Raw genomic sequence first — 24,265 nt, 5'->3', positions numbered from 1 at the left:
CGATGGGGTCGTCGTAACGCATCTCCATCGTAAGTAGAGGACTACCTGTATATAAAAGGCAAAGTTGTGAATGTGTCTGTTCAAAATGTTTAGCGTACTTCCCGACATGCAACAAACTGGAAATTTGCCATGTGGGTACTTTCCAGACTGTACACCATGCAAAAGTTATAAAAATACACTTTTGTTTTTTTTTTGGGGGGGGGGAGCTGAATAATGCATATATGTTTTGCACAGCAAGTGAGCTCGGATGTCACATCTGTCACGTGACCCGCGCACGTGGAAGCGTAACGCATTGTAGTGTAGTGGTTAGTGCGCTGTGCTACGAACCCGGCGACCCGAGTTCTATTCCCGGTGACGATTATTTTACTGGTAGGAACGAAGTAAACCAGCCTACAATAGATTATATCGTCCGTCCGATGTCCGATTAGGTGTAGCAACATCGCCCCCTACTGCAAACACTTGGCAGGACCCTACAAAAACCTTTAGACTCAGTGAGGCTTTCCTGGCTAAACAAGTGTAACATTCCCTTATCATTCCGAGATAGTTTTTAATTAAAACATTTAAATAAAAAAATTAACTCACAGCGGCCTAAAGTCTACAGCTAGGCCTAAAGCCTAGAACTAGGCCTCAAACTCTCCCTTCGTATCGTACCCCCGCCATTTCATTTTATTATAGCCATTCATTTGTTCGTTCCTACCAGCCCACCCCGCAGGGACCTGTTAATTTGAACAGCTCCTGGGCCTCCCCTAGGTCGACTCAGCCTCAAACGCAGTAACTGGTGGTGTGTGAACATCGCCACTGGGGAGACAAAGGCGGCCGGGCGTGGTGAATTCAAGTCCCGGGCGAAGCCGGGTAGTTTAGCTAGTTGTGAATAATTCTTGATTTAAAGCTTTGAAGCCTTTAGTGACTGCAATAACGACGGCACCGAAACACACCCACGTGCGTTGCCTGTTGTGTTCGTATATAGTATATACTGTAGTATGTTAATGAACCCACGTGACGTAACGCGGGGTAGGGTGGGGGGGGCTCATTTCATTTGATCCCAGCCCCGTAGTAAACATGTGGCCGTAACAAAAAGGCGAGCTTAGTTGAAGCCCCCCCCCCTCGCTGCCACCGAATCATTCACTTTCTCCTCTCTCCCCTCGGCTCGGCAGCAGCAGCAGCTGCAGACCCCAGCTCATGGCCACCGTTCGAGGCGTCTGCAATGGCCTTGGGGACGTGGAGGAGGTGGACGACGGCGCTCCGTCGTGCCAGGAGGCCTCGATGTCCGCTCGCCCCGGCCTCAGCCCCGCCGCTCCTGTGCCCTCGACTCAAGCTCCATCAGCAGCAGCAGCAACAACAACAACATCGGCGTCGTCTCCTCCTGCGCTGTCCACCATGGCGGAGTACCTTGAGGGTGGTGGTGGCGGCGGCGCGGCCTACGTGAACGGCGCCAGGCGGCGGTCCGTGGGCCACCATCCCTACCGCAACAGGGCCATGTCTGAGCCGGAGAGGTGAGCGGGAGAGACGTGGGGGGCAGTGCGAGGAGAGATGTGGGGGGCAGTGCGAGGAGAGACGTGGGGGGCAGACCGAGGGGGTCTGGGGGTGTCTCGCTCAGCCATCGCCTGTGTAGTTGATGCCCCCCCTCCTCCTCTTTTATAGCTGGACCCCTGTAGGTCGAGGGGTCTGGATGTCTACCCCCCTCAATTACCCTTCTAGCTGTACCCCTGTTTATATGTTTAACTTCTTTCGCACCGTACGTAAGTTAACATCCCCCCCCCCTTTCTAGCCGGACCCCTTGCGGGTCTGGATGTCAGACAATGGACCCCCGTTTATTTTGTGGTAAGGGATCTGCGTATGTAACACTCTTTGATTTACGGGGGTCTTGGTGTTATCCCCTCCCCCCCACGACTAATCCCCTTTGCAGCTGAGTCCGCGTGACCTTGCGGGGGTGGTGGCTGGGATACGGGGGTCCACAAACAATGGGGGGTTGTGGGGGGTTAATAGGGGATGTCTACCAACACCTGGTTGGCGTGAGTCTCTTGCCAAGGGGCGGGTGATTGCAATAGCAGAGAACCCCCTTTGCAGTACTTTATTTTGAATTGCATATCACTGCCTCCCCATCGTGCAGAGGTGTTTTTTTTCCGGCCGGTTCAATCTGCCGTCACAGCAGTTGTACATAAACAGTACGGCAGGTCGCCTTGGGGAGGGTGAAAGTGGTGGTAACTACAACATCTTCTTCCAAGACGTCTGGCTGGCGTGGAAGATTAGGCCAAATATCCTCGTGAGGGGGTCTCTAGAGCTCGCTTCAGTGGGGTGGGGGGAGGGCTTTCTGCCAGCAGTGGCGTGAGCAGGCACTTGCAGGGCTGCGCCCTCACCGCAGTCGTCTGTCCACGTGGCTTCTCTTTGGGTCTCTCGGTAGGGATAAGACCACCTGTGGACCCCTAAAAAAGGGGGGCTGTCTAACAATTGTTGTTACACGAAAGAGAGATCTCTCTGTTCGCGTGTTGTGCTTAGTTCGTTGCCCTGTCCACGCACGGTTGGCTACGTTCGGTGCGAAAGAAGTTCAGCATACAAACCATCTCGTCGTTCACCATTCACTCGCCGATTCATTCGTTCACACGCCTCATTTCAAGCCAGGCGACAGCCCATTGACCTTAGCGGTCTCTTTCACGAGCTCCGTGGCTTTTATTAGTTCGTACATGCACCGAAGAGGTGGACAGATTGGGCGAGTTGGATTAGAGCCACGTCCGCAGGTTGGAGGCATCGCACGGGGAGGGGGGGAGACACCCTTTGTTGAGCTTCTCGAGGACACGTCGCTCCCAGGTGTGTTATGGTTCCAGCTCTTAACCGACATTTGCGAATTGGCCATAACCAACATCGTTTGCCGGTTTCAGCAGTGCCAGGATTGCTGGGATTGATACTGTTAGGTTTTTTCGGTAAAGTCACGTAGGTAAAAAAAAAATCAAAAGTTTAAAATTATTTATTATTTTATTTCCATTATTACTTTTATTAACTTTTAATTTTATGTTTTGCCTACGTGACTTTACCGAAAAAACCTAACAGTATGAATCCTTGCAGTCACGAAAGCTTCAAATCTAGAATTGCTGGGATTGGTCTAAGCTTATGATTAAGGTTGGGGGATTATGTTCAAGATGATTGAATAATAGGATGACTTGTTATGTTAATGAGTGTCGGGTGAGGCTTCGAATTTGTGCTCGTTAGGGTGTTATAGTTGTATGGTTTGGGCTAGGATTAGGTTTAGAGGTTGGGTTTAGAACTAGTATTAGGGTTATGTTTAGAAGGTTAGGTTTAGGGATTGGTAATCGGGTTGGTGTTATCCTTGAACTTAAGGCGAGTGTTAGGTTTTTTGGGTTAGAGGTGGGTTTTGTCCCGCTGAGCCAGTTTAAAGGTTAGAACTATAAATTTTGATTTAAAGCGTTCGTGACTGCAGGGATTCATATTCTTGGTTCTTTCGGTAAAGTCACGTAGAAGGGAAATAATGAAATAATATAAATATAAAACAATAAAAATTCTCACGACGTTTCGACTGCAACACAAGCAATCATCATCAGGTGTGAAATCCACGGCAAGAAAATTGTTGCAGTCGAAACGTGAGAATTTGTATTGTTTTATATTTATATTATTTTATTATTTCCCTTCTACGTGACTTTACCGAAAGAACCAAGAATATGGTTAGAACTATGTTTAGTGGATACAATGATAGTTAAGAATAAATATTTGTATTTTCTGTCTACGCGACTTTACCGAAAGAACCAAGAATATGAAATTCCTGCAGTCACGAAAGTTTTAAGTCAAAAGTACAATCTGTGTTTACGATCTCTGTTCGACTGCTGTGCCTTGGGGCTTAATACTGAACACTCGAGAACCCTTTGTGCTGTAGTTTGACATCGTGAGCCCCAGTGATTGACATTAAACCCAAATACTGTAGTCATAATACTAGCCCAGAGGTTGACAACCAAACTAACAATAAAAGCCATTTTCGAATTCTGTAAAAAAAACATAAATATTTCAAGAGCATACCAGTCAACCCATTCGATTTACCTGTATTCTTGTACAGGGAAATTGCGTTTTCAGGTCTATACGGCGTACAGCTGTTTCAATGCGGGCTAAAAATATATATATTTGTGTTTCTCCCTTCTGATGGGGCTTTGTAGGATGAACGTTGACATTTATAAGGACACGGGGTGACCAATAAGCTCTGAATTGGTCTGTAATAATGTAGGCAGCATGTGAATACGAGACGGGCCTTAAAGAGCCCGTAGGTTGCGGACCCCTGGTTCTAGCCCGATGAAGAGAGTCTCAAACTTTAACAATGATCTCCAGGAACAATCGAATCGCGATCGGCAGAATCGTAACGCATAAAACGAACAAACCCTGGCATCGACTGTAACTTCTTAACCGCCACCGCTTGAGCTAACCTAGTCGATTATGTCATCGATTCACTTCACACACGTGTTGTTTTTGTTGTCCCGGTGCTATTGATTATCCCTAAACAGCTTGACGATGTCTGTCGATATGTGCGCTAACAACTCTGTTGGACATTCGGCGATTCGTTTGATTGACGTCTGCCCCACGCTGCACGAGTTCGCGGCGGCCATGTTGCTCGGGGGGGGGGTCAGAGGGCAGGGAGCTCAGTGAGAGTCATGGGGGGGCGATGGGAGGGGAGGGGCGGGGGGCGACGCTGTTTACATGAACGCGACGGCGATACCCCCTACCTAAGATGGCCGCCCCCAGCGACCCCTACCACGTGGTCGCCGTGCACCCCCCCCCCCTCAGGGGTTTTGTGCTGCCGGTTATAACCACAAGCGAGCACGTGTTTGGCGCGCCGCGCCTGTTCCAGCAACGCTTCTACGACTTTCGTTAAGTCCCGAGCCTGCTGTTTAGCTCGGGGCTAGCCCGCCTTCCCCTGTCTCTCATTCCTCTCCCGCCTGTTGTAGGATGGCCGACTTTCTCATCAGCGGAGGTACAGGATACGTTCCAGACGACGGCATGACCGCGCAGCAGCTGTTCGCCGGTGCGGATGGACTCACGTACAAGTAAGTGGCGCCCCACGCGCTCTCACTCACTCTCCTATAATCACTCGAAAACTCGAGTACCCGCACGAGCGATTAAAGTCACGATAGTGCAGAGGTCGCAAACGGGTTTAGATTCCTTACCCGTACACGGCCGCACCAGGGTCGCAAACGGGTACGGGTACCCATACGCTACCCGCACCAGGGTCGCAAACGGGTACCCGGCCGGGTACGGGTAGCTGGGTATCGGGTAGGGTACGGGTATCGGGTACCCGGTTGCGACCTCTGCGGTAGTGTTCGTGGACGTATCAGAATCTACTTTTGTTTTTAGCTACAGAGGCATGACTAGTATGATCACAGCACAAACGGAGCAAATGCAACAATCCTACTTTGGCGGCTGATGATAATGATGATTGTAATGCAAATGTGGAGCATGGAGCCGCCGCTGGCTAGGAATGTGGAATTCGCGAACCACTCAAGTCCGTCTAGTACCGTAATACATTTTGAACAGGGCGGGTGACGCTCTGCTGACTTTAGGATTCGCTGTCTTATGAGCCACGATGAAAGAAATGTAAAATTCGAGCTGCAGTGATGCACAACCGCGCGTCAGACGCCTCTAAAACATTTCTCCCCGTGTCTTGCGAGCCCACGTGAGGCAGGTGCGGATCATAGACGGGGTGATTAGATTGATGGGGCGTTTTTGCCGGCTTTGGGCAAACAAAAGTCGCTGGTCTAGTTCGTTTCTAACACATGCCCCCCCCCCTCCGGCCTAGCCAGTTCAAATGCCACGTGTGCCGGTACCGTCGTCCTGTGCCAAAGACAAAGACGCACACAGCCCCCTTGACTCAATCCTCTGCTGGTGGTTGGTTAGAGCTTTCACCACGTCGGTCTGTGCGTCTTGGTGAAGACGGGGGGGAGGCGGGGAGCGTGGAGATTCCGAAAAACGGTGGATTTTTTTTGTTCAAAACTGCCCCCCACTCGAACCGCTCCCGATCGATGTGCCGCCACTCTTCGTAGATATGTTAAGCGGTCGTGTTTACAGTCGATTGGAAACATGGTCGATGTGATTATAATCGGTTGAGTGGCGATTCCCGTCCACGACTAACATCAGTGGAGAGTGATATGTGAACCGGTTCTGTTCCCCTTTTGACCAACATGACATGGGGAGGGCATTCATCCAGCAGGCAGTTTGATATAAAGGATAAAAAATGTTATTATATCTGCACTGGTCCTAGCTACTTCCCTTAACTAACCTGTGCTGACTAGCATGGTCAAACAAGCCCCGCGATCAACCGACATGGCGTTGATGGCACGAAAAACAACTCCTGACTTCTTCTATATTAACGAATCGGGACGGCATCCAATTGAATTTGAAGCGCTGCTCGATTCTGAGAAAGTCACAGCGAGCGGTTGCGAGCTGGTTATTTGCGTCCTGTGATGATTGGCCTGGAACCTTTGAATGGATGACACCGTGGAAGTCTGCATTTCACGGACCCCAAAGGAACAGGACAAAGGAGGTTCCTGTCCCACAGCCCAAATGTTCTTGCGTGTCGGCCAAAAGCCAAAAATCAAAGGGCCCCCCCCCCTCTTTCTGTCCCGAGCCGTCACGGTGTTTGGCCCTTGGGGTGAGGGTGCACGCGGAAGATTTCACGGCCGTCGTCCCAGACCGCCGCTTATAGCTCGCGATCGACCACGGTGATTATCCGTGTACTCGCGGATGTTAACGGAAAATAGCTTTATGATTCAGCGGAAAGTCAAATAAAGACTTTGCACATTTTTTTCTCCGAATTTTATTCCCTCCCGCCACCTCACGGCTGTCGCGTTTGTTCATTCATAAAGGCCGCGTGAACTTTGCACCGCATCATGGTTAGTACACCATTAATTTAAATTCACGATGTCCATTTCACCCCAATGATTGTGTCAAGTTGTGTTGAAGGTAACATGAAAAACAAATGGAACCACCGGGAGAAGGCGACAGTCTCCCACCCACATCAGCAAATAGATGCGCACTTCTCCGTCATGAATAGAAAGTTAAAGACAAGCTAGAGTAGTGCGATTGTGGCCATGCTAAACGAAACTCAACTCTTTATTTGACCAGGTAAGACCCACTGAACGATATATAGCTTTCAGAAGCGACCTGGCCACAAATGATAGTTCAATGAAGTGGCTTATAAATGTGGAAATTTATAGCAGCCAAATACTTTAAATGTATGTTTCTGAATGTGGAGAAAAATCGACGCGACCACTGGGAGAACATGCAACTCCACATATACAGACATCAGGGTCGGGATCGAATCCATGACCTGTATCCTCGGCGAGGTAGTTAACATCTTGCCGCCATGCAACTCAGACTATGAACCATATAGTAAACTACTGTAGTCTGCGCTCCTTCAACAAAGGAGAAAAAGCAAAACGGCAACTCTCTCTCTGTTGAAGCCCTCTTCATCATGCCCAGCAAATCTCGACGTTGCCGTTTAGCTCCTGAGCCATATGGCCATCGTGCGCAAGGGTAGAATAGTACCGCTGATTACGAACACCGCAGCAGCGTTGGCTTAATTACAAATTACGTTCTGGTCACACTGAATTTTTAAAGGTGGTAAAAATGCAGCCCGGAAATGTCATGGTCCATGCTGCTGTTGACAGAATGGCCTCGACTCAAGGGGAACACTCGACATAGGGAAGTACCCACACTTTACCCCACCGCTCGCGATATGCCAGCGAACTTAACTGCGGTGAGCCCATTTACACCGCTGGGTAAACAAGAGGTGCGGGGGGGGATATATTAAACTTTCCTCATTGCGACAACTGTCACGCCGGGAGTTCTAACCGACGACCTCTGCGTTGTCAACCCCAGTGTGCTTGTCGCCACTCCCATTGGCCAGCACTCCCGATAGCCTTAATAGGTGCTCGCTATCAGAACTTTCCCCAACAGTCTGTGGAGGCTATACGGGGTTGGGAGGGGGTAGTCACACTGCTTCGTGCGCGTGTGTAATGTGTATATTTAGCATCCAAGTCTCATGGTGCTCGTGTAACCGATCAGCTCGCGCGTGTGTATGCACGTGTGTGTGTGTGTACGCGTGGGAAGCGGTAGCGTGGCAGTTGGTGTGCTGCGCTACGAACCGGGCAACCTGAGTTCAATTCCTGCTCAAGTCCAACACCACTGACGATTTTCTGAACTGGTGCTGGGTTTCCCCTACGTCGACTAAGCCTCAAACGAGTACCTAATGCAATGTGTAAAAAAACAACGCAACTGGGGAGACTTAAGGCGGTCGGGTGTGGTGCTGGCCATGGACCACCTCATGTACCCTTCCAGCCTTCAAAGGTGCTCGCAAACAGCACTTGCCCTAACAGTATGTTAAAGGCTATAAAGGGGATCTTTGTCTTTGTGTGTATTTTCAGTGACTTCCTCATCCTTCCCGGCTTCATCGACTTCAGCGCGGATGAAGTGGTGAGTCTCCGCAGCGTCTGCGCGTCGAGCGGTGGAGGGGCACACGTGGGGGCATTGCCACCACGAGCCGGTTCACGACCATATGAACACACGTGTCAATTACTCTGTCATTCAAATAAAAAAAAATCCGTTAAGAGGTGACATGTCGGAAAATGGCCCTTGTTCATCGCACATGAAGTGCCATTGCAGAACACGTTTTCCTCCCAAGGCCACATGGTGTTATTGACCAAAGTATTTCGTTTTTTGTTAACTCTCTTGTATGTATACATGTGTACACACGTTTGCGTGTACATGTTCAATTCACAGCCAATAGCAGTGACAATTATCTGAACCGGTCATGGGCCCTCCCCCTAGGTCGACTCAGCCTCAAATTATTACCTGGTGCGATGTGTAAATATCAGCACTAGGGAGACAAAGGTGGCCAGGTGTGGTGCTGGCCACCCACCCCCTCTTGTGCCGTGCCGGCCTTCATAGGTGCTCGCTAACAATACTTGTCCCAACAGTCTGTTAAGGCCATAGAGGGGATCTTTGTACGTGGATGTTCCTCTGTGTCTGTACTCAACACGTGCGTGTACTCGTATGCGCGCCTTTGCGTGTGTGTGTTCATGGCCGTTTGTGTGTGCATCACAGGACCTGGCGTCGGCGCTCACCAAACAGATCACCCTCAAGACCCCGCTCGTCTCCTCCCCCATGGACACGGTCACCGAGTCCAGCATGGCCATCGCCATGGCGGTGAGGGCCACGACCGGCACACAGCCTCCTAACCACGCGCTAGTAACCGAGTGCTCATTGGCTTATTCTCGGGGCGAACCGTGGGCTCGTAGTTGTGTTTGTAGTTCTTGTTGTGTGTGTGTGTAGTTCTGGTTGTGGTTATATTTGTGGTTGTGATCGTACCGCCCCCACAGCTCATGGGAGGTGTGGGTGTGATCCACCACAACTGCACTCCTGAGTTCCAAGCCAACGAAGTCCGGAAAGTGAAGGTTCGATCCCCACCCTGCTCATCCACACACTCGCCAGATTATGCCCACCCAACCCACCCCTCCCACCTGTCTGCCCACCCGCCCACCCACTGACCGACTCATCCACCCACTTTCCCACCCACTCGCTCACTCACCCACTCGCTCACCCACCTACCCCCCTGCTCATCCGCCCGCCCACTGTCCTACTCACATGCCCACCCACCTCTGCACACGCGTCCCCACCGCCCTTCCCCCGTGCAGAAGTACAAGCAGGGCTTCATCACGGACCCCGTGGTGCTGAGCCCGGCCCACTCGGTGGGCGACGTGTTCGAGGCCAAGGCGCGCCACGGCTTCTCGGGGATCCCCATCACCGAGACGGGGCGCATGGGCGGCCGCCTCGTGGGCATCATCACCTCGCGCGACATCGACTTCCTCACCGAGAAGGACTACAGCATGGAGCTCTCAGAGGTAGTGCAGCACCGCACTGCACCACACTACAGCACGGAACTCTTGGACGTAGCACTGTACCGCACCAGACTACAGCACGGACCTCTCAGAGGTAGCGCCACACCGCACCGCACTACGCTAAAGTATAGAACCGTTGAAGTGTGATGAGCGTGTAACAGTGCCGTTGGTATGGTGCGGTGAGCGAGTGGCGGGCCGGGTGGTGCGGTGAGCGAGTGACGGCGTGCCTCCGCAGGTGATGACCAAGCGGGAGGACCTGGTGGTGGCACCGTCTGGGGTGACGCTCACGGAAGCCAACGAGCTCCTGCAGAGGAGCAAGAAAGGTGTGCGGAGCAGCAAACCATCACCACCGGCATCGTCATGACAGCATTGTTATTGCCATCGTCATGCCAACAAAGTCTTAGCCATCATTAGAGGAAGAGTAGCTAGAGATTCAAGAGGTGGCCAGGAGGAGAAGTTATTATCTGGGATGGGGCTGGAGTCTGGTTTGGGGTCGGGGTTGAGGTCGGGGTTGTCGGTGAAACTGCACCCGCTCCACCATCCGGCGCTCGGCTCGCTTGTGCCGTGGGCCGTTGAGAGGGGGTGCCACAGCAAACCACGAGGCAGACGAAATCCGGATGGGCGCTCTCGATCAGTGGCGCTCGTCTCTGCAAACTCTGCCACAGAAAACAATACGGTGAGGAGGGGGGAGGTGGAGGAGGCCGGGGGGGGGGGTGTGTACGCGTGTCTGTGTGTATAAGTGTGTGTGTGTGTGTGGGGAGCGGTGGTGTAGCAGTTAGCACACAGCACTATGAACCCGGCCGTTCGATTCCCGCTCACGGCCAACACCAGTGACGATTATCTGAACCGGTCCTGGGCCTCCCCTAGGTCGACTCAGCTTCAAATTAGTATCTGGTGCGATGTGTAAACAACGCCACTCGGGAGACAAAGGCTGTCGGGCGTGGGGCTGGCCACCCACCCCCTTGTGTAATGTTCTGGCCTTCCATAGGTGCTCGCTAACAGCACTTGCCCCTACAGTCTGTTAAGACTATTTCTTGTTGTTTTGTGTGTATGTATGACTTGTGACCGTGTGTAGGCAAGCTGCCCATCGTGAACGAGAAGGACGAGCTGGTGTCCATCATCGCGCGCACCGACCTCAGGAAGAGCCGCGAATACCCGCTCGCCTCCAAGGACGAGCGCAAGCAGCTGCTTTGCGGCGCCGCCATCGGCACCCGCGAGGACGACAAGTACCGCATCGACCTGCTCGCCCAGGCCGGGGTCGACCTCGTCGTGCTGGCACGTGCCTCGCTCGCCCATCCTGCCCGCCCACTCGCTCGCTCGGTCGCTCGCCCATCTGCTCGCTCGCCCGGTCCCCCATTCGCTCGCTCGCTACCCCATCCGCTCGCTTACTCACCCGCTCGCTCAGTCATTCACCTGCATGCTCACTCTCTCGCTCGCTCAGTCATCGACAAAGTTGTCTACTCGCCCGCTCGCTCGTTCGCTCAATTAACCCGTTCGCTCACCTGCATGGCCATTCGGTCACTCGCTCACTTCCTCAAACAAGCTGGCTGTGAACACCAGCTCACTTTCACCTATTCGCCTGCCTGCTCGTTCACTCGCTCGCCTGCACTCTCGGACAAATGCGTCAACACTCGCCTGCTTGCGTGTCGGGCCTCCTCGCCTGCTCACACACGCACTCGCGCAATGGCCTGGAAGATGGTTTAGTTTTTTTGTTGAATTTCCCTCGGCTGCGTGACGTTGGCAGGACTCCTCCCAAGGCAACTCCATCTTCCAGATCCAGATGATCCGGTACATCAAGCAGAAGTTTCCGGACCTGCAGGTGGTGGGCGGCAACGGTGGGCACCTCCACAATGCCACCTGCGCAGACTTTAGAGAGATGCACGCCGCCGTGTAGCCCCAACAGACTCTTAGAGAAAGAGCTGTTAGCGAGCACCTATGAAGGCCGGCACGGCACACGAGGGGGGTGGGTGGCCAACACCGTGCCCGGATGCCTTTATCTCTACATTGGTGATGTTTACAAACCGCACCAAGTACTCATTTGAGGCTTAGTCGACCTAGGGGAGGCCCAGGACAGGTTCAGATAATCGTCACTGGTGTTGGAGGCCGTGAGCGGGAATCGAACTCTGGTCACCGGGTTCGTAGCGCTGCGCATTGACCGCTCGACCAACAACCGTTGCACCACTGCTCTCTACATCTAGACATGCGCACGTTCGGACGACTCGCCACACCTTGGGGGGGCGGGGGGAGGCGCGGGGAGCAGCGCTGTCCAGTGGTAGCGCTTTCGCCGCTTGTTGCAGAGGTTTGCATTTCAAATCCGCCTTGCCGCCCTGTGCGCCCCATCTGCTTTGCTCACAGTGGATATTGAATGAGAAGAACCCGCGACGTCGTTCGCAAGAGTTTGCCGGCGTCGTGGTCCAGCTTACTCAATATGGGTCACGCACACAGCAGCAATCATCGTCGGTGAAACTGCACCCGCTCCACCATCCGGTGCTCGGCTCGCCCGTGCCGTGGGCCGGTGAGAGGAGGTGCTACAGCAAACCACGAGGCAGACGAAATCCGGATGGGCGCTCTCGATCAGTGGCGCTCGTCTCTGCAAACTCTGCCACAGAAAAAAATGCAACACGCCTACGCCAAACCAGCACGACACACCTACACCGCACCAGTACGACACGCGGCACGCCTACGCCAAACCAGCACGACACACCTACACCGCACCAGTACGACACACGCGGCACGCCTACACCACACCAGTATGACACGCCTACACCGCACCAATACGGCACGCGGCACTACTACACCGCACCAGTATGACACACGCGGCACGCTGAAGCACACCGGAACTTTCCGCAACGGTCCTGACTGTCACCCCGTCCTTGCTGCCCCACCCCCCTCCTCTCCTCCTCCAGTGGTGACGGCGGCGCAGGCGAAGAACCTCATTGATGCCGGCGTGGACGCTCTGCGCGTGGGCATGGGCAGCGGCTCCATCTGCATCACGCAAGAGGGTGAGTGGTGCGGGAGGGCGAGGGGGGTGGGGGCGGCGCGGGGGAGGGCGAGGGGGGGAGGGAGTGGGGCGTGGGGGAGGGTGAGGGGCGCGGACTCGCCAGAGTGGGCGGTTAAAGGGGCCACGGACAGAAGGATGGGCAGGCTAAGGGGGATGTGTGTATGACGCGGTTGGGCTGCGCGTGCCTCTGCGCGCGTCTCTGCGCGCGTCTCTGCGCGTCTCTGCGCGTCTCTGCGCGCGTCTCTGCGCAGTGATGTACATGGCTGTGCCTCTTCACGTGTGCGTGCGTGCAGTGATGGCGGTGGGGCGCCCCCAGGGCACGGCCGTGTACAAGGTGGCGGAGTACGCACGCCGCTTCGGCGTGCCCGTCATCGCCGACGGCGGCATCCAGACGGTGGGGCACATCATCAAGGCGCTCGCTCTGGGGGCCTCCACCGGTGAGACCCCCCCCCGCCTCCTCGCCACCGTCACGACATAATCCGCACCGCCGTCTCGTCGTCGACATCGTCATCATTCCAGACGTCTATCGATTACCTCCATCCTCCTCCGCTCATCCTACTCTGTCCTTTCTCCCCCACCTCTTCTCCATTATTCTCTCTCGTTCTTTTCCTCCTGGTTTCCTCCTCCACCCCTCTTTCCCACTCTTCTCTCCCCTCTCTTCGCTGTCTCCCTATTCTCCCCCCTCCGTATTCTCCCTCCTCCCCCCACCTCCCTCCCACCCCCAGTGATGATGGGCTCCCTGCTGGCCGCCACCACGGAGGCCCCGGGCGAGTACTTCTTCTCGGACGGCGTGCGGCTCAAGAAGTACCGCGGCATGGGCTCGCTGGACGCCATGGAGAAGAACAAGGGCAGCCAGAGCCGCTACTTCAGGTGGGCGGCGACTGCGGCGGCAGTGGCCTTAATCCAGCAGCGGATGGATTGCCACTTAATGTGACAGATCCGTGACGCTAGAAGGGCGATGGCGAGATGGGTGGGGGGGTTGTTGAGGCTGACGGCGGAGTGGCAGGCAGGGGAGCGACGTTCGTCTGTGCGGCGAGGTTTTGTGAGAGACGACGGTGACCGTGAGCGGAGGGGGAAATCGTCGAGCACGGCCATGACCGCGACGGCTGCCCCACCAGAGAGCAGAGTGAGTGGCGGGCGGGGAGGTGACGAAGGTGATGAAGTGGATGATTACGATGATGATCACGATGTTGGTTGTTGCGGTTGTAATCGTGAAGGTCGTGTGTACGGTGTCTTTGGCGACGAGTGACAATGTCAAGGTAGCTGTGTAAAGGTCATGGCGGGAGTTAACGGGACAGGCCCAAGTACAGTGATGATGATGATGAGGCCGTGTCTTGCAGTGAGAACGACAACATCAAGGTGGCACAGGGCGTGTCCGGCTTGGTGCAGGACAAGGGCTCCATCCAGAAGTTTGTGCCGTATCTCCTCGCCGGCGTGCAGCACGGCTGCCAGGACATCGGGTCAAAGTCCCTCTCCATGCTGCGGTCAGTGACTGTCGCCGCCATGATGTCTCCGTGGGTGTCTCTGTGTGGAGCGGGAGTGTAGCGGTTCGTGCGCTGCGCTACGAACTCCGAGACCCAAGTTCTATTCCCGCTCGCGGCCAAACACCAGTGACGATTATCTGAACTGGTCCTGGGCTTCCCCGAGGTCGATTCGGCCTTAAATGAGTACCTGGTGCAATGTGTAAAATCATTGCGACTGGGGAGACTAAGGCAGTCGGGTGTGGTGCTGGCCACCCACCCCCTCGTGTGCCGTGCCGGCTTTCACAGGTGTTCGCTAACAGCACTTGCCCCTACAGTCTGTTAAGGCTACACAGGGGATATTTGTCTTTGTGATTCCTACTATGAGGGGCGGTGGTGCAACGGTTAGCGCGCTGTGCTGTGAACCCGGTGACCTGAGTTCGATTCCCATTCGCGGCCACCGACAACATCGGCGACGAATATCTGAACCGGTCCTGGGCCCTCCGAAAGGTCGACTCAGCCTTCGATGAGCACCTGGGGTGTTGTGTGTAAACATCAGTGGCCGGGCATGGTTCTGACTATCGCCCACCCCCTCTTGTGTCGTGTCGGCCTTCATCGGTGCACGCTTGCCCCAACAACAGCCTGTGTAGGCCACACGGGGGACCCTCGTCTTTGTAGGCCATTGAGGCGTCAAAGGCCCCCTTTCCTCCCCCCCCTTTCATGGCTCCTGCCCCTCGCCGACCCCCACGAGACAAGCTCGCGCCTCACAGCCGTTTTATTTAATCAAAAGCTAACAATTCCGACTTGGCCAGCGGTACAGGTCTCGGCGGCGACGGCATTCGACGGCGCCTCCATGTCCTTGTCTTGTGGATCAGAGCTTAAGTTAATTTCGGCACACCACGTCCACCGTACCTCTCGCCTCCGGTGGTGGCGGTGGCGGCCCACCGAGCCACTTCGCCACCGCTGACCCCGGAAAAGACACGCGCGCCAGGCACGCCACATCCACCATGACTCTCGCTCCGGCCGTGGTGGTGGCGAATTCGTCAAGCCATCGGCAGCGAGCCGGAACCATTATATATTTTTCACACGCACGGCATACCACGTCCACCCATACCTCTCGCTCGCTCGCCCCCCCAGCTCGCCCCCCCCCAGCTACGACCAGGCATATCCCAACCAATCGTCAATCGCTTCTTGTTCTACCGTCATCAAAAGGACGACCCCACTTACAAAAACTCAATTCTTCACTTCAAAGAATTATCATCTTGTTTACAATGTGATAATATCTGTAAAGGGCCTTGGTCAAGGTGCTTTATAATCTTGACAAGATAAGAAGGCCCAGGGAGTGATGGCTTAAGAAACCCTGGTGGCTGCTACTGTTGTTACTGCTTTGGGCTCTTGTGTTCTGTTGCTGAATTTGTGACGGTTGTGGTGTCCCGTGTGTGTGTGCGTGTCGTGTGTGTGTGTGACTGTGGTTGTGGTTTCCGTGCGTGTGTGTGTGACGGTGGTTGTGGTGTCCGTGTGTGTGTCGGTGGTTGTGGTGTCCGTGTGTGTGTGACGGTGGTTGTGGTGTCCGTGTGTCCCGTGTGTGTGTGACGGTGGTTGTGGTGTCCGTGTGTGTGTGACATGGTGGTTGTGTTGTCCGTGTGTGTGTGACACGGTGGTTGTGGTGTCCGTGTGTCCCGTGTGTGTATGACATGGTGGTTGTGTTGTCCGTGTGTGTGTGACACGGTGGTTGTGGTGTCCGTGTGTGTGCGTGACGCTGGTTGGCGGCTGATGTTGTGCCGGTGGTTGTGGTGTCCCACAGCTCCATGATGTACTCTGGGGAGCTCAAGTTTGAGAAGAGGACCATGTCGGCACAGGTGGAGGGGGGAGTGCACGGACTCTACTCGTGAGTGTTGCTCCACCCTCGCCGCTCCACCCTCCCAGCTCCACTCGCTCCATCCCAACCCTCTCCACCCTCGCCATCCCACACTTGCCGTACCCTCCCTTGCTCCACCGCGTCACTCCAACCCTCGCTCCCCCCTCAGTCAATGAGGGTGGGTGGGGGGGTGGGTGGCTTTACCGTACTTGACCACGCTGGTGAATACGCGCACGGCGTCGCGTGGCCTCAAAGTGCACCTAGCCTGGCACTTGTCATTGGTGGGTGCAGCGTCGGCGCAAGGCTGGTGTAGCTGTGTGTCCCGCGCACAGCGAGCACGCCACTCACGCTGCTTCTCCTGCTGCTTCTGCTTCTGTTGCAGCTATGAGAAGCGCCTCTACTGAGTCGGATGGGGAGCAGAAGCATCAGCAGCAGCAGGAGGTGACACCGTGGTTGCCCGGTTCCTGCTGCCGTTTCCCCATCCCCCCCCCCTCTCCCTGCACCCCCCCTCCCCGGCCTCTGACCTTGGCATGGGTCGTCTTGACGCACAAGAAGGAAATAAATAAATGCAACTTTTAAAAAAGATAACGTGCTAAAAACGCAACGAAGAGGTTGAGAAATACTGCGTCCGAACGGAGGGGGTTCCTGACTGCCCCCCGTCCCGTCCCGCTTGCTGTGCTGCCCCCCACCCCCCGTGTAAGTGCCTGCCACTTGGCGGAACCGCCAAGGGACCGGCAGAGCGGCCATGACAGAGAAGCCCAGAGGGGAGCGGTCGCCAAGCGTTGCCATCCCTCCTCTTTGTCGTCGTCGTCACGTGCAGCTCCGGTCCCGGTATCGATCGCCACTGACGGTAGCCGTGGCCGGGAATCGACCTTCGGCAATGACGAGCGATGTCACCGCGGTACTTGACCACCCAGGCAAGCATCGGCGAGTACCAAGACCCTCTTATGAAGAGGTTCTTGCTCGAGACGTTTGGCCAATTTACTTTTTTTCAGTGTTTTTGTTTCATGAGCTCGGTGAGATGTAGAGGAGTTGACCTAATACACACCGTATGGGGGGGCCATCCACAGTGGAGGGCCCTTCTGCCAGCAGCAGTGCGAGCCAGCGGTTACCGCAGGGCTGCGCCAAACAACCCAAGGGGATGCCCCCATGTGTGCGATGAGGTTAGCACTCAACGCTCGGTCTGTTATCATAAACCTACTTGCTCTTCTACCCTGCTTGCCCGGAGCCGGCAAAACACTGCCGCGGTGGTGGTGGTGGTGGCGGCGGTGTCGTCGCGTAAACGTGCCAACGGTGAACGTCGCCGGCGCACGGCAAAGTTCCGTGGGACCCCGGCGGTGTTTTGTATTTTTTACGCCTCGAATCCGCGGGCCCCACGTGCGGTTGTGTTGAGCTAGTGGCGATTGCGAGGCCGCGATTTTAAATCCCGGTTTGGCGCGGAAGTCGACACGGCAACATCATCGGTCCCTCTCTCCGGAGCTGATTCCAACCAGCACCGATTCCAACCAGCACCGCTTTGTGTGCAAAGTCAACGGCGATTTGTCCTGTGGATAGACTCACACCCACCCCCACCGACCGCCGCCAGAGGAATGTGGAATTTCCACCGCATGCTCTGCAGAGCTATCAACAGATGAGCCACCAATGCCTCGATGCTCCTTCGAGCAGGAGGTCACTTTGACCATTTGTTTTGTGAAAGTCCAGTGCACAGGCACGCGTGCTGCAGGGCACGCTTACTCCGTGCATGCACAGACCGCCCTGCAGCTACCCGAGAACGGCTCGCATCACAGCTGTTTTAATCAATCAAAATCGGACAAATCCAACTTGGCCAGCGGCACATATCTCGTCGGCGGTGGCATTCGACGGCGCCTCGACGTCCTTGTCTTGTGATCCGGAGCGTAAATACATTTCAGCACACCATGTCCACTGTTCCTTCCGCTCCGACCGTGGTGATGGCTGTCACTGAGCCACGTCGCCATCGGCGACCCCGGAAAACACGCGCACGCCACGCACTCCACATCCAGCATGACTCTCGCTCCAACCGTGGAGATGGCGGCTTCGTCAAGCCATCGTTAACAAGCCGGAACCACTATTTTTTTCACGCACCCGGCGGCGCACCAACGTCCGTCCATAGCTCCGCTCCCGGCCGTGGTGGCTGCCGCTTGTCGCGTTGCTGCCTGCGCCGGTCGACAGCAGCAGCCCACGAAAAACACCCGGTGAGAAATGAAGCTCTTTTCGTAACTTTGTAGTTTTTTATAAACAAACAAGTGGGAGACCGCGTGCTGGTGGTGCGTCGTTACTTCCGGCTCGCCCCTGCGTCTACGGCGACCGGTGCCGTGGGAGGGAATCCACACAAAGTGTGCAGTCTTCCTCCGCCCGTTTTTTTTTGCCGAAGCCTCCAACAGCGAATTTTTGTCGCAGCGGAATCCCAGCCGCTCGCCGCTTCGCCACGACGACGTAGAATTTGTACCGCGCGACAAACCAAATGCGCGCGACGCAAGGCAGCAAGAACCAACTCCACGCCAACAGTTGCCCAAGTTCTGTGGACCTACATTGAGACGAGTGTTTGTATGCGCGGGAGGACACCGGAGTGTCTAGAGAAATCAAACACCGGCTGGGGGGAAGGGGGAGTTAGGGGCGGGTGGTGGTAATGCTCGCCCCCCCCCCCCCCTCTCGTCATGCACGTGGCGTTTAATCCAATTTCTCAACTGCCACGTGTGATGGGACGTCACGGTGACGAGGTATTGGCTGCGTCGATTTTGCGCTTGGCGCCGGCAGTGGCCGTGTCCGTTGGCTGTCGCCAAGGCCCGGCACCACCGGCGTGAGCGTCGCGGGGGATGATGATGGCAGTGTTGGTAACGATGGTGATGATTTTGGTCGTGTCCCGCTGTTGTTGAGCTGTAGATGCTAATGATAATGCTGGTCAAGATGTTTCATTGTTGGGCTGTCGGTGGTGGTGGTGGTGATCAGGGCTTGATATTTCGCTCGGTGTTTCTGGAACGCTGCCTTGCTGGCATGTAATGTGGATTCGGGCATTACCACGACAGGACGAGGTATGACCTCTCTTTAATAATCCGACCAACCCAATGGGTTTAGGACAAACCTAAAGGAGGGGAATGGCTGTGGGAGGGCCAAAATAATTCCCGGACGCAGCGTTCCAGACTGTCCTGGCTAAAATCAAGAACAAGGTGGTGATTACGGTGGTGATTACGATGGCGATGGTTGTGTTTTTTTCCGTTGGACTGTAGGCTACGATGAAACGATGGCCTCGACAATGTCTGGCTGTTGGTCTCGTGACGACGATGATGACGATGTTACGCTTACTGCCGTTTCAGTGTCTTAGGCATCCGCGTGAACACGTGCGCAACTTTTTGCGAGGGCCCTGTTCGGAACGGGGCCAGCCCGCCCGTAGCCGGACCCCCCCCCCCCCCCCCATGCAGCTCCGCTTTTGGCCGTGAATCCCCTGGGCTGTGCCCCGTCTGTCGCTGCCACCCCTCTCCCCCCATTGTAGCCCCCCCCCCTCCCCTCTAGTCTAACCCTATAGCCGTCCGCTTTAACGCACAGCCCTGCAAACCCCCGCCGTCGCCCATCCGCCTGTAGCCCAAGCTGCCCGCACTCGAACCGCGAGCCCCTCGCCCCCCACCAACATTCTCCCCCCCCCACACACACAAAAGCCAACCCTAGGCCTAGCTCTGCAGCAAACTCTCGCCCCCGAACCCAGACCCCATGGACTTTGGACCCCAGGGTCAAAACACTACCCCGGCGATACGACGCCCTCCGTGTGGACAGATGACCTCCCCTGGGGAGGGCAGGCTTGGGTCAAAATATATTACTTTGACCTGCAGGGGTACAAACTTTGCTTGAGCGTCGCGATGGCCCGTGGGAAAATGATCTCCGCAGAGGCAGAATTAGGCCGAGGGGTTAAACTACCGTGGTAGGTGGGGTGGGTTGCCGGGCAGGGGTGAATAATGTGGAGGAGTCTGACCCCAGGATTATGAATTCTATGGGGGTCGAGGCGCTGTCTCCGGGCGATCCTGAACCCCCCAGTGTCGTGGCCCGGCAGCCGTGAAGCCCCGTGGCCGATGTGGTTTTTTCGATCCGGCAAACTCCCGTGGATCCAACGTCGCCCCTGTCGCCGCCACCCGGACTCCGTGTCCAACCCAGGTCCGGATGGACGGGGTCGGCGGAGCGGGAGCGCCGCGGTTCGGATGGCTCTGCTCTGCTCGTGCCGCCGCTGCTGCTGCTGCGGCCACTCCGGGTCTGTTGAGAATCGGATGAGATTGAGATCACAATCGGATAACGGGGGAGGGGGGGGGTTAGGATCAGAATGCACGTGGTGGGCGCTCGCTCAAACGCATCGGCGCATCAGAGCGCCTTGCGTCGCATCTCAACCGATCCATTGTCCAGTGGCATTCTTAGCCTAGAGAGGATGGGGGAGGGGGACCCCCCAGTGGCAGCCGCCCATACACGACACACTGCGTGAAGCAGCACCAGCCTGCGGATGGCTCTCGTCTGCCGGCAGGGGGCGATGTTACCACTCGGTTTTTTGTTTCTCTCGCACGATTCAATTCCCTCTCGGTGTCGGCTTGCACCATACACGGTTGGCAGTGATGGGCACAGGGAGGGCGCGCTGATCTTTTCTCATTTCTTCAGAAACGTGTTGGGCCTGTTCCGCGCGTCGATGAACGTGGTGTTTCACTTGTATTTTTAGTTTGTTTAAAGCCCGCTCCACATTTCTGCAATTCACGTGCGCGTGCGCGCACCTTTGGTCGCATGCAACTTGAGGATTCCCTTGCATGTGGGCGTCTCTGAAAACGGTTGCTGCTCGCAGTTATCGCTCGGCCGACACCATAACCGAGTCCGTGCCCTACCTAATGGCCTCGTTGCGCAACTGCTCGCCCAGATGTGGACAAAGCGGTTGCATGAGATTTTTCTTTTTAAAGTTACAGGTGAATGATTTTACGAGCCGCCCCGGTTAAAGCAGACCACTCGCTGGAGTTATGGCCGGGGACTCAGAATCGACTGTAGCGGAAGAATCGAGGCACCGGTCCAAAGTATTGCGCACCGTGTGTGGTCTGTATTGTGGTTTTTTTCTGAACGATTTTGATCAGTGTTTCATTTTGTTTAAATCTTGTGAAAGTGTTTTTTGGTTCATGCAATTTCAGCCGATGGTTCCTGTGTGTAGATGTGTGGGTCTGTTTGCTTGCGTGTGAGCACACGTGGGTCCGTGTGAGCGCACGTGGTTCCGTGTGCGCGTGTTTACGTGTGTGTGGGGAGCGGTGGTGCAGCGATTGTCGCACTGCGCAACGCAACCGGCCAACATTTCAATTCCCGCTCACGGCTAGCAAGGGTGTACAGTGATTATTTGAACCGGGCCTGGGCCCTCCCCTAGGTCTGCTCGGCCTTAAATGAGCACCTGGTGCCGTGTGCAAAACATCAGCCACTGGGGGAGACGACGGTGGCCGGGCGTGGTGTGTATGGCAACAGCCTCATCTGCCGGTGCCAGCCTCCTATAGGTGCTCGCTAACGGCACTTGTGCCCCCCTTACAGTCTGTTAAAGGCTACACGAGGGGGGGGGGGTCTTTGTTTTTTGTACGCGTGTGTGTGTTGATGCCGCTCGTAAAACTCCCAAAATCACTGTCCCCCCCCGCCCCACATTCACGGCCGGCAGCTTTCGTTTGCTTTGCGCCGCGTTCTGGCGACCTCGCAAATAAATAAAAAGTTCGTACGTGAGTCTCGAGTTCCATTCTTAACCCCCCCCCCCTCCCATCAGCGAGTTCGTACGTGAGTCTCGTTCCCTTCTAACCCCCCCCCCCCCCATCAGCGAGTTCGTACGTGAGTCTCGTTCCCTTACCCCCCCCCCCCTAATCAGCGAGTTGGTACGTGAGTCTCGAGTTCCATTCTTAACCCCCCCCTCCCATCAGCGAGTTCGTACGTGAGTCTCGTTCCCTTCTAACCCCCCCCCCCCCCATCAGCGAGTTCGTACGTGAGTCTCGTTCCCTTACCCCCCCCCTAATCAGCGAGTTGGTACGTGAGTCTCGAGTTCCATTCTTAACCCCCCCCCCCATCAGCGAGTTCGTACGTGAGTCTCGTTCCCTTACCCCCCCCCCTAATCAGCGAGTTGGTACGTGAGTCTCGAGTTCCATTCTTAACCCCCCCCTCCCATCAGCGAGTTCGTACGTGAGTCTCGTTGCCTTCTAACCCCCCCCCCCATCAGCGAGTTCGTACGTGAGTCTCGTTCCCTTACCCCCCCCCTAATCAGCGAGTTGGTACGTGAGTCTCGAGTTCCATTCTTAACCCCCCCCCCCCCCATCAGCGAGTTCGTACGTGAGTCTCGTTCCCTTCTAACCCTTCCCCCCATCAGCGAGTTCGTACGTGAGTCTCGTTCCCTTACCCCCCCCCCCCCCCTAATCAGCGAGTTGGTACGTGAGTCTCGAGTTCCATTCTTAACCCCCCCCTCCCATCAGCGAGTTCGTACGTGAGTCTCGTTCCCTTCTAACCCCCCCCCCCATCAGCGAGTTCGTACGTGAGTCTCGTTCCCTTACCCCCCCCCTAATCAGCGAGTTGGTACGTGAGTCTCGAGTTCCATTCTTAACCCCCCCCCCCCCCATCAGCGAGTTCGTACGTGAGTCTCGTTCCCTTACCCCCCCCCTAATCAGCGAGTTGGTACGTGAGTCTCGAGTTCCATTCTTAACCCCCCCCTCCCATCAGCGAGTTCGTACGTGAGTCTCGTTGCCTTCTAACCCCCCCCCCCCCCCATCAGCGAGTTCGTACGTGAGTCTCGTTCCCTTACCCCCCCCCTAATCAGCGAGTTGGTACGTGAGTCTCGAGTTCCATTCTTAACCCCCCCCCCCATCAGCGAGTTCGTACGTGAGTCTCGTTCCCTTACCCCCCCCTAATCAGCGAGTTGGTACGTGAGTCTCGAGTTCCATTCTTACCCCCCCCCCCCCATCAGCGAGTTCGTACGTGAGTCTCGTTCCCTTACCCCCCCCCCCCTAATCAGCGAGTTCGTACGTGAGTCTCGAGTTCCATTCTTACCCCCCCTCGCTCCCATCAGCGAGTTCGTACGTGAGTCTCGTTCCCTTCTTACTCCCCCCCTCCCATCAGCGAGTTGGTACGTGAGTCGCGAGTTCTCTTCTTACCCCCCCTCCCATCAGCGAGCGGTCCACCAACCCTCGCTCGCTGCTCTTCGCCTCCTACCCCCTGCGCAGGCTACAAAATCCACCACGACCTTCTCTAGCCATGTCCCGTCTGGGTTTTTCTTCAGTTGCGTACCTCTGGTTGCGTGCAACTAAATCGCGTGCAGGCGACGTCTGCAACCGGTTGCGGGCAGTTGCGGCCACCGTTTGCTGCTCGCAGCAGAGACCGCGTCTTCTCTCAAGCGACGATCTGCTTAAGATATCTGTAGCGCAACCGATCGCTCACGTGTGGCCAGGCCTTCGTAGAAAAAATAATAATAGTCGACGCTTCGGGCAATGGCCCTTCTTTAGCATAGCGCTTGAATAACAAGGAGGGCATGGCAAAGAGAGCGAGAGATGTGTGGAGAAGAGTCGGGGGAGACCACAGTCGTCTGCACCGCGGGGGGCCCTGATAAGAATCGCATTTTAAAAGGGTCTCTGCGTGCCACGTGGATCAGATATCTCCACGGACATTTGACGAAGCAGAGCGAGAGGGACGTCTGGACGGACGGAGCGCCGTGCCCTGCAGCAACGTGGGGGGGGGGGGGCTTTTGGGATCGACGCTGGCAGGCGGAGAGACATAATCCCATGGGCTGTGTTAGAGAACACGGGACACACTCGCTAGAGAGACAGGCGGAGAGACACAATCCCTTGGGCTGCGTTAGAGAACACGGGACACACTCGCTAGAGAGACAGGCGGAGAGACACAATCCCATGTCCTGTGTTAGAAAACACGGACATACTCGCTAGAGAGACAGGCGGAGAGACACAATCCCTTGGGCTGCGTTAGAGAACACGGACACACTCGCTAGAGAGACAGGCGGAGACACAATCCCTTGGGCTGTGTTAGAGAACACGGGACACACTCGCTAGAGAGACAGGCA

At 55.7% G+C, this 24,265-nt stretch overlaps 1 protein-coding gene across 1 annotated transcript; it reads left to right on the top strand.

Annotated features, from left to right (window-relative positions):
- Positions 1–1,081: 1,081 nt before the first annotated feature.
- Positions 1,082–21,357, top strand: LOC144947291 (inosine-5'-monophosphate dehydrogenase 1b). Its single transcript, XM_078876522.1, has 15 exons — positions 1,082–1,493; positions 4,941–5,039; positions 8,415–8,463; positions 9,094–9,195; positions 9,369–9,443; positions 9,684–9,890; positions 10,123–10,210; positions 10,963–11,162; positions 11,632–11,722; positions 12,794–12,889; positions 13,182–13,325; positions 13,614–13,758; positions 14,229–14,372; positions 16,153–16,236; positions 16,589–21,357. Exons 1-15 carry the CDS (start codon positions 1,180–1,182, stop codon positions 16,608–16,610), a joined length of 1,860 nt encoding a protein of 619 aa, XP_078732648.1. The 5' UTR covers positions 1,082–1,179; the 3' UTR covers positions 16,611–21,357.
- Positions 21,358–24,265: the final 2,908 nt, after the last annotated feature.

Source organism: Lampetra fluviatilis, chromosome 44 (genome assembly GCF_964198595.1).
Source record: "Lampetra fluviatilis chromosome 44, kcLamFluv1.1, whole genome shotgun sequence".
Classification (NCBI taxonomy): Eukaryota; Metazoa; Chordata; class Hyperoartia; order Petromyzontiformes; family Petromyzontidae; genus Lampetra; species Lampetra fluviatilis.
This window is presented reverse-complemented; position numbering and strand designations above follow the sequence as displayed.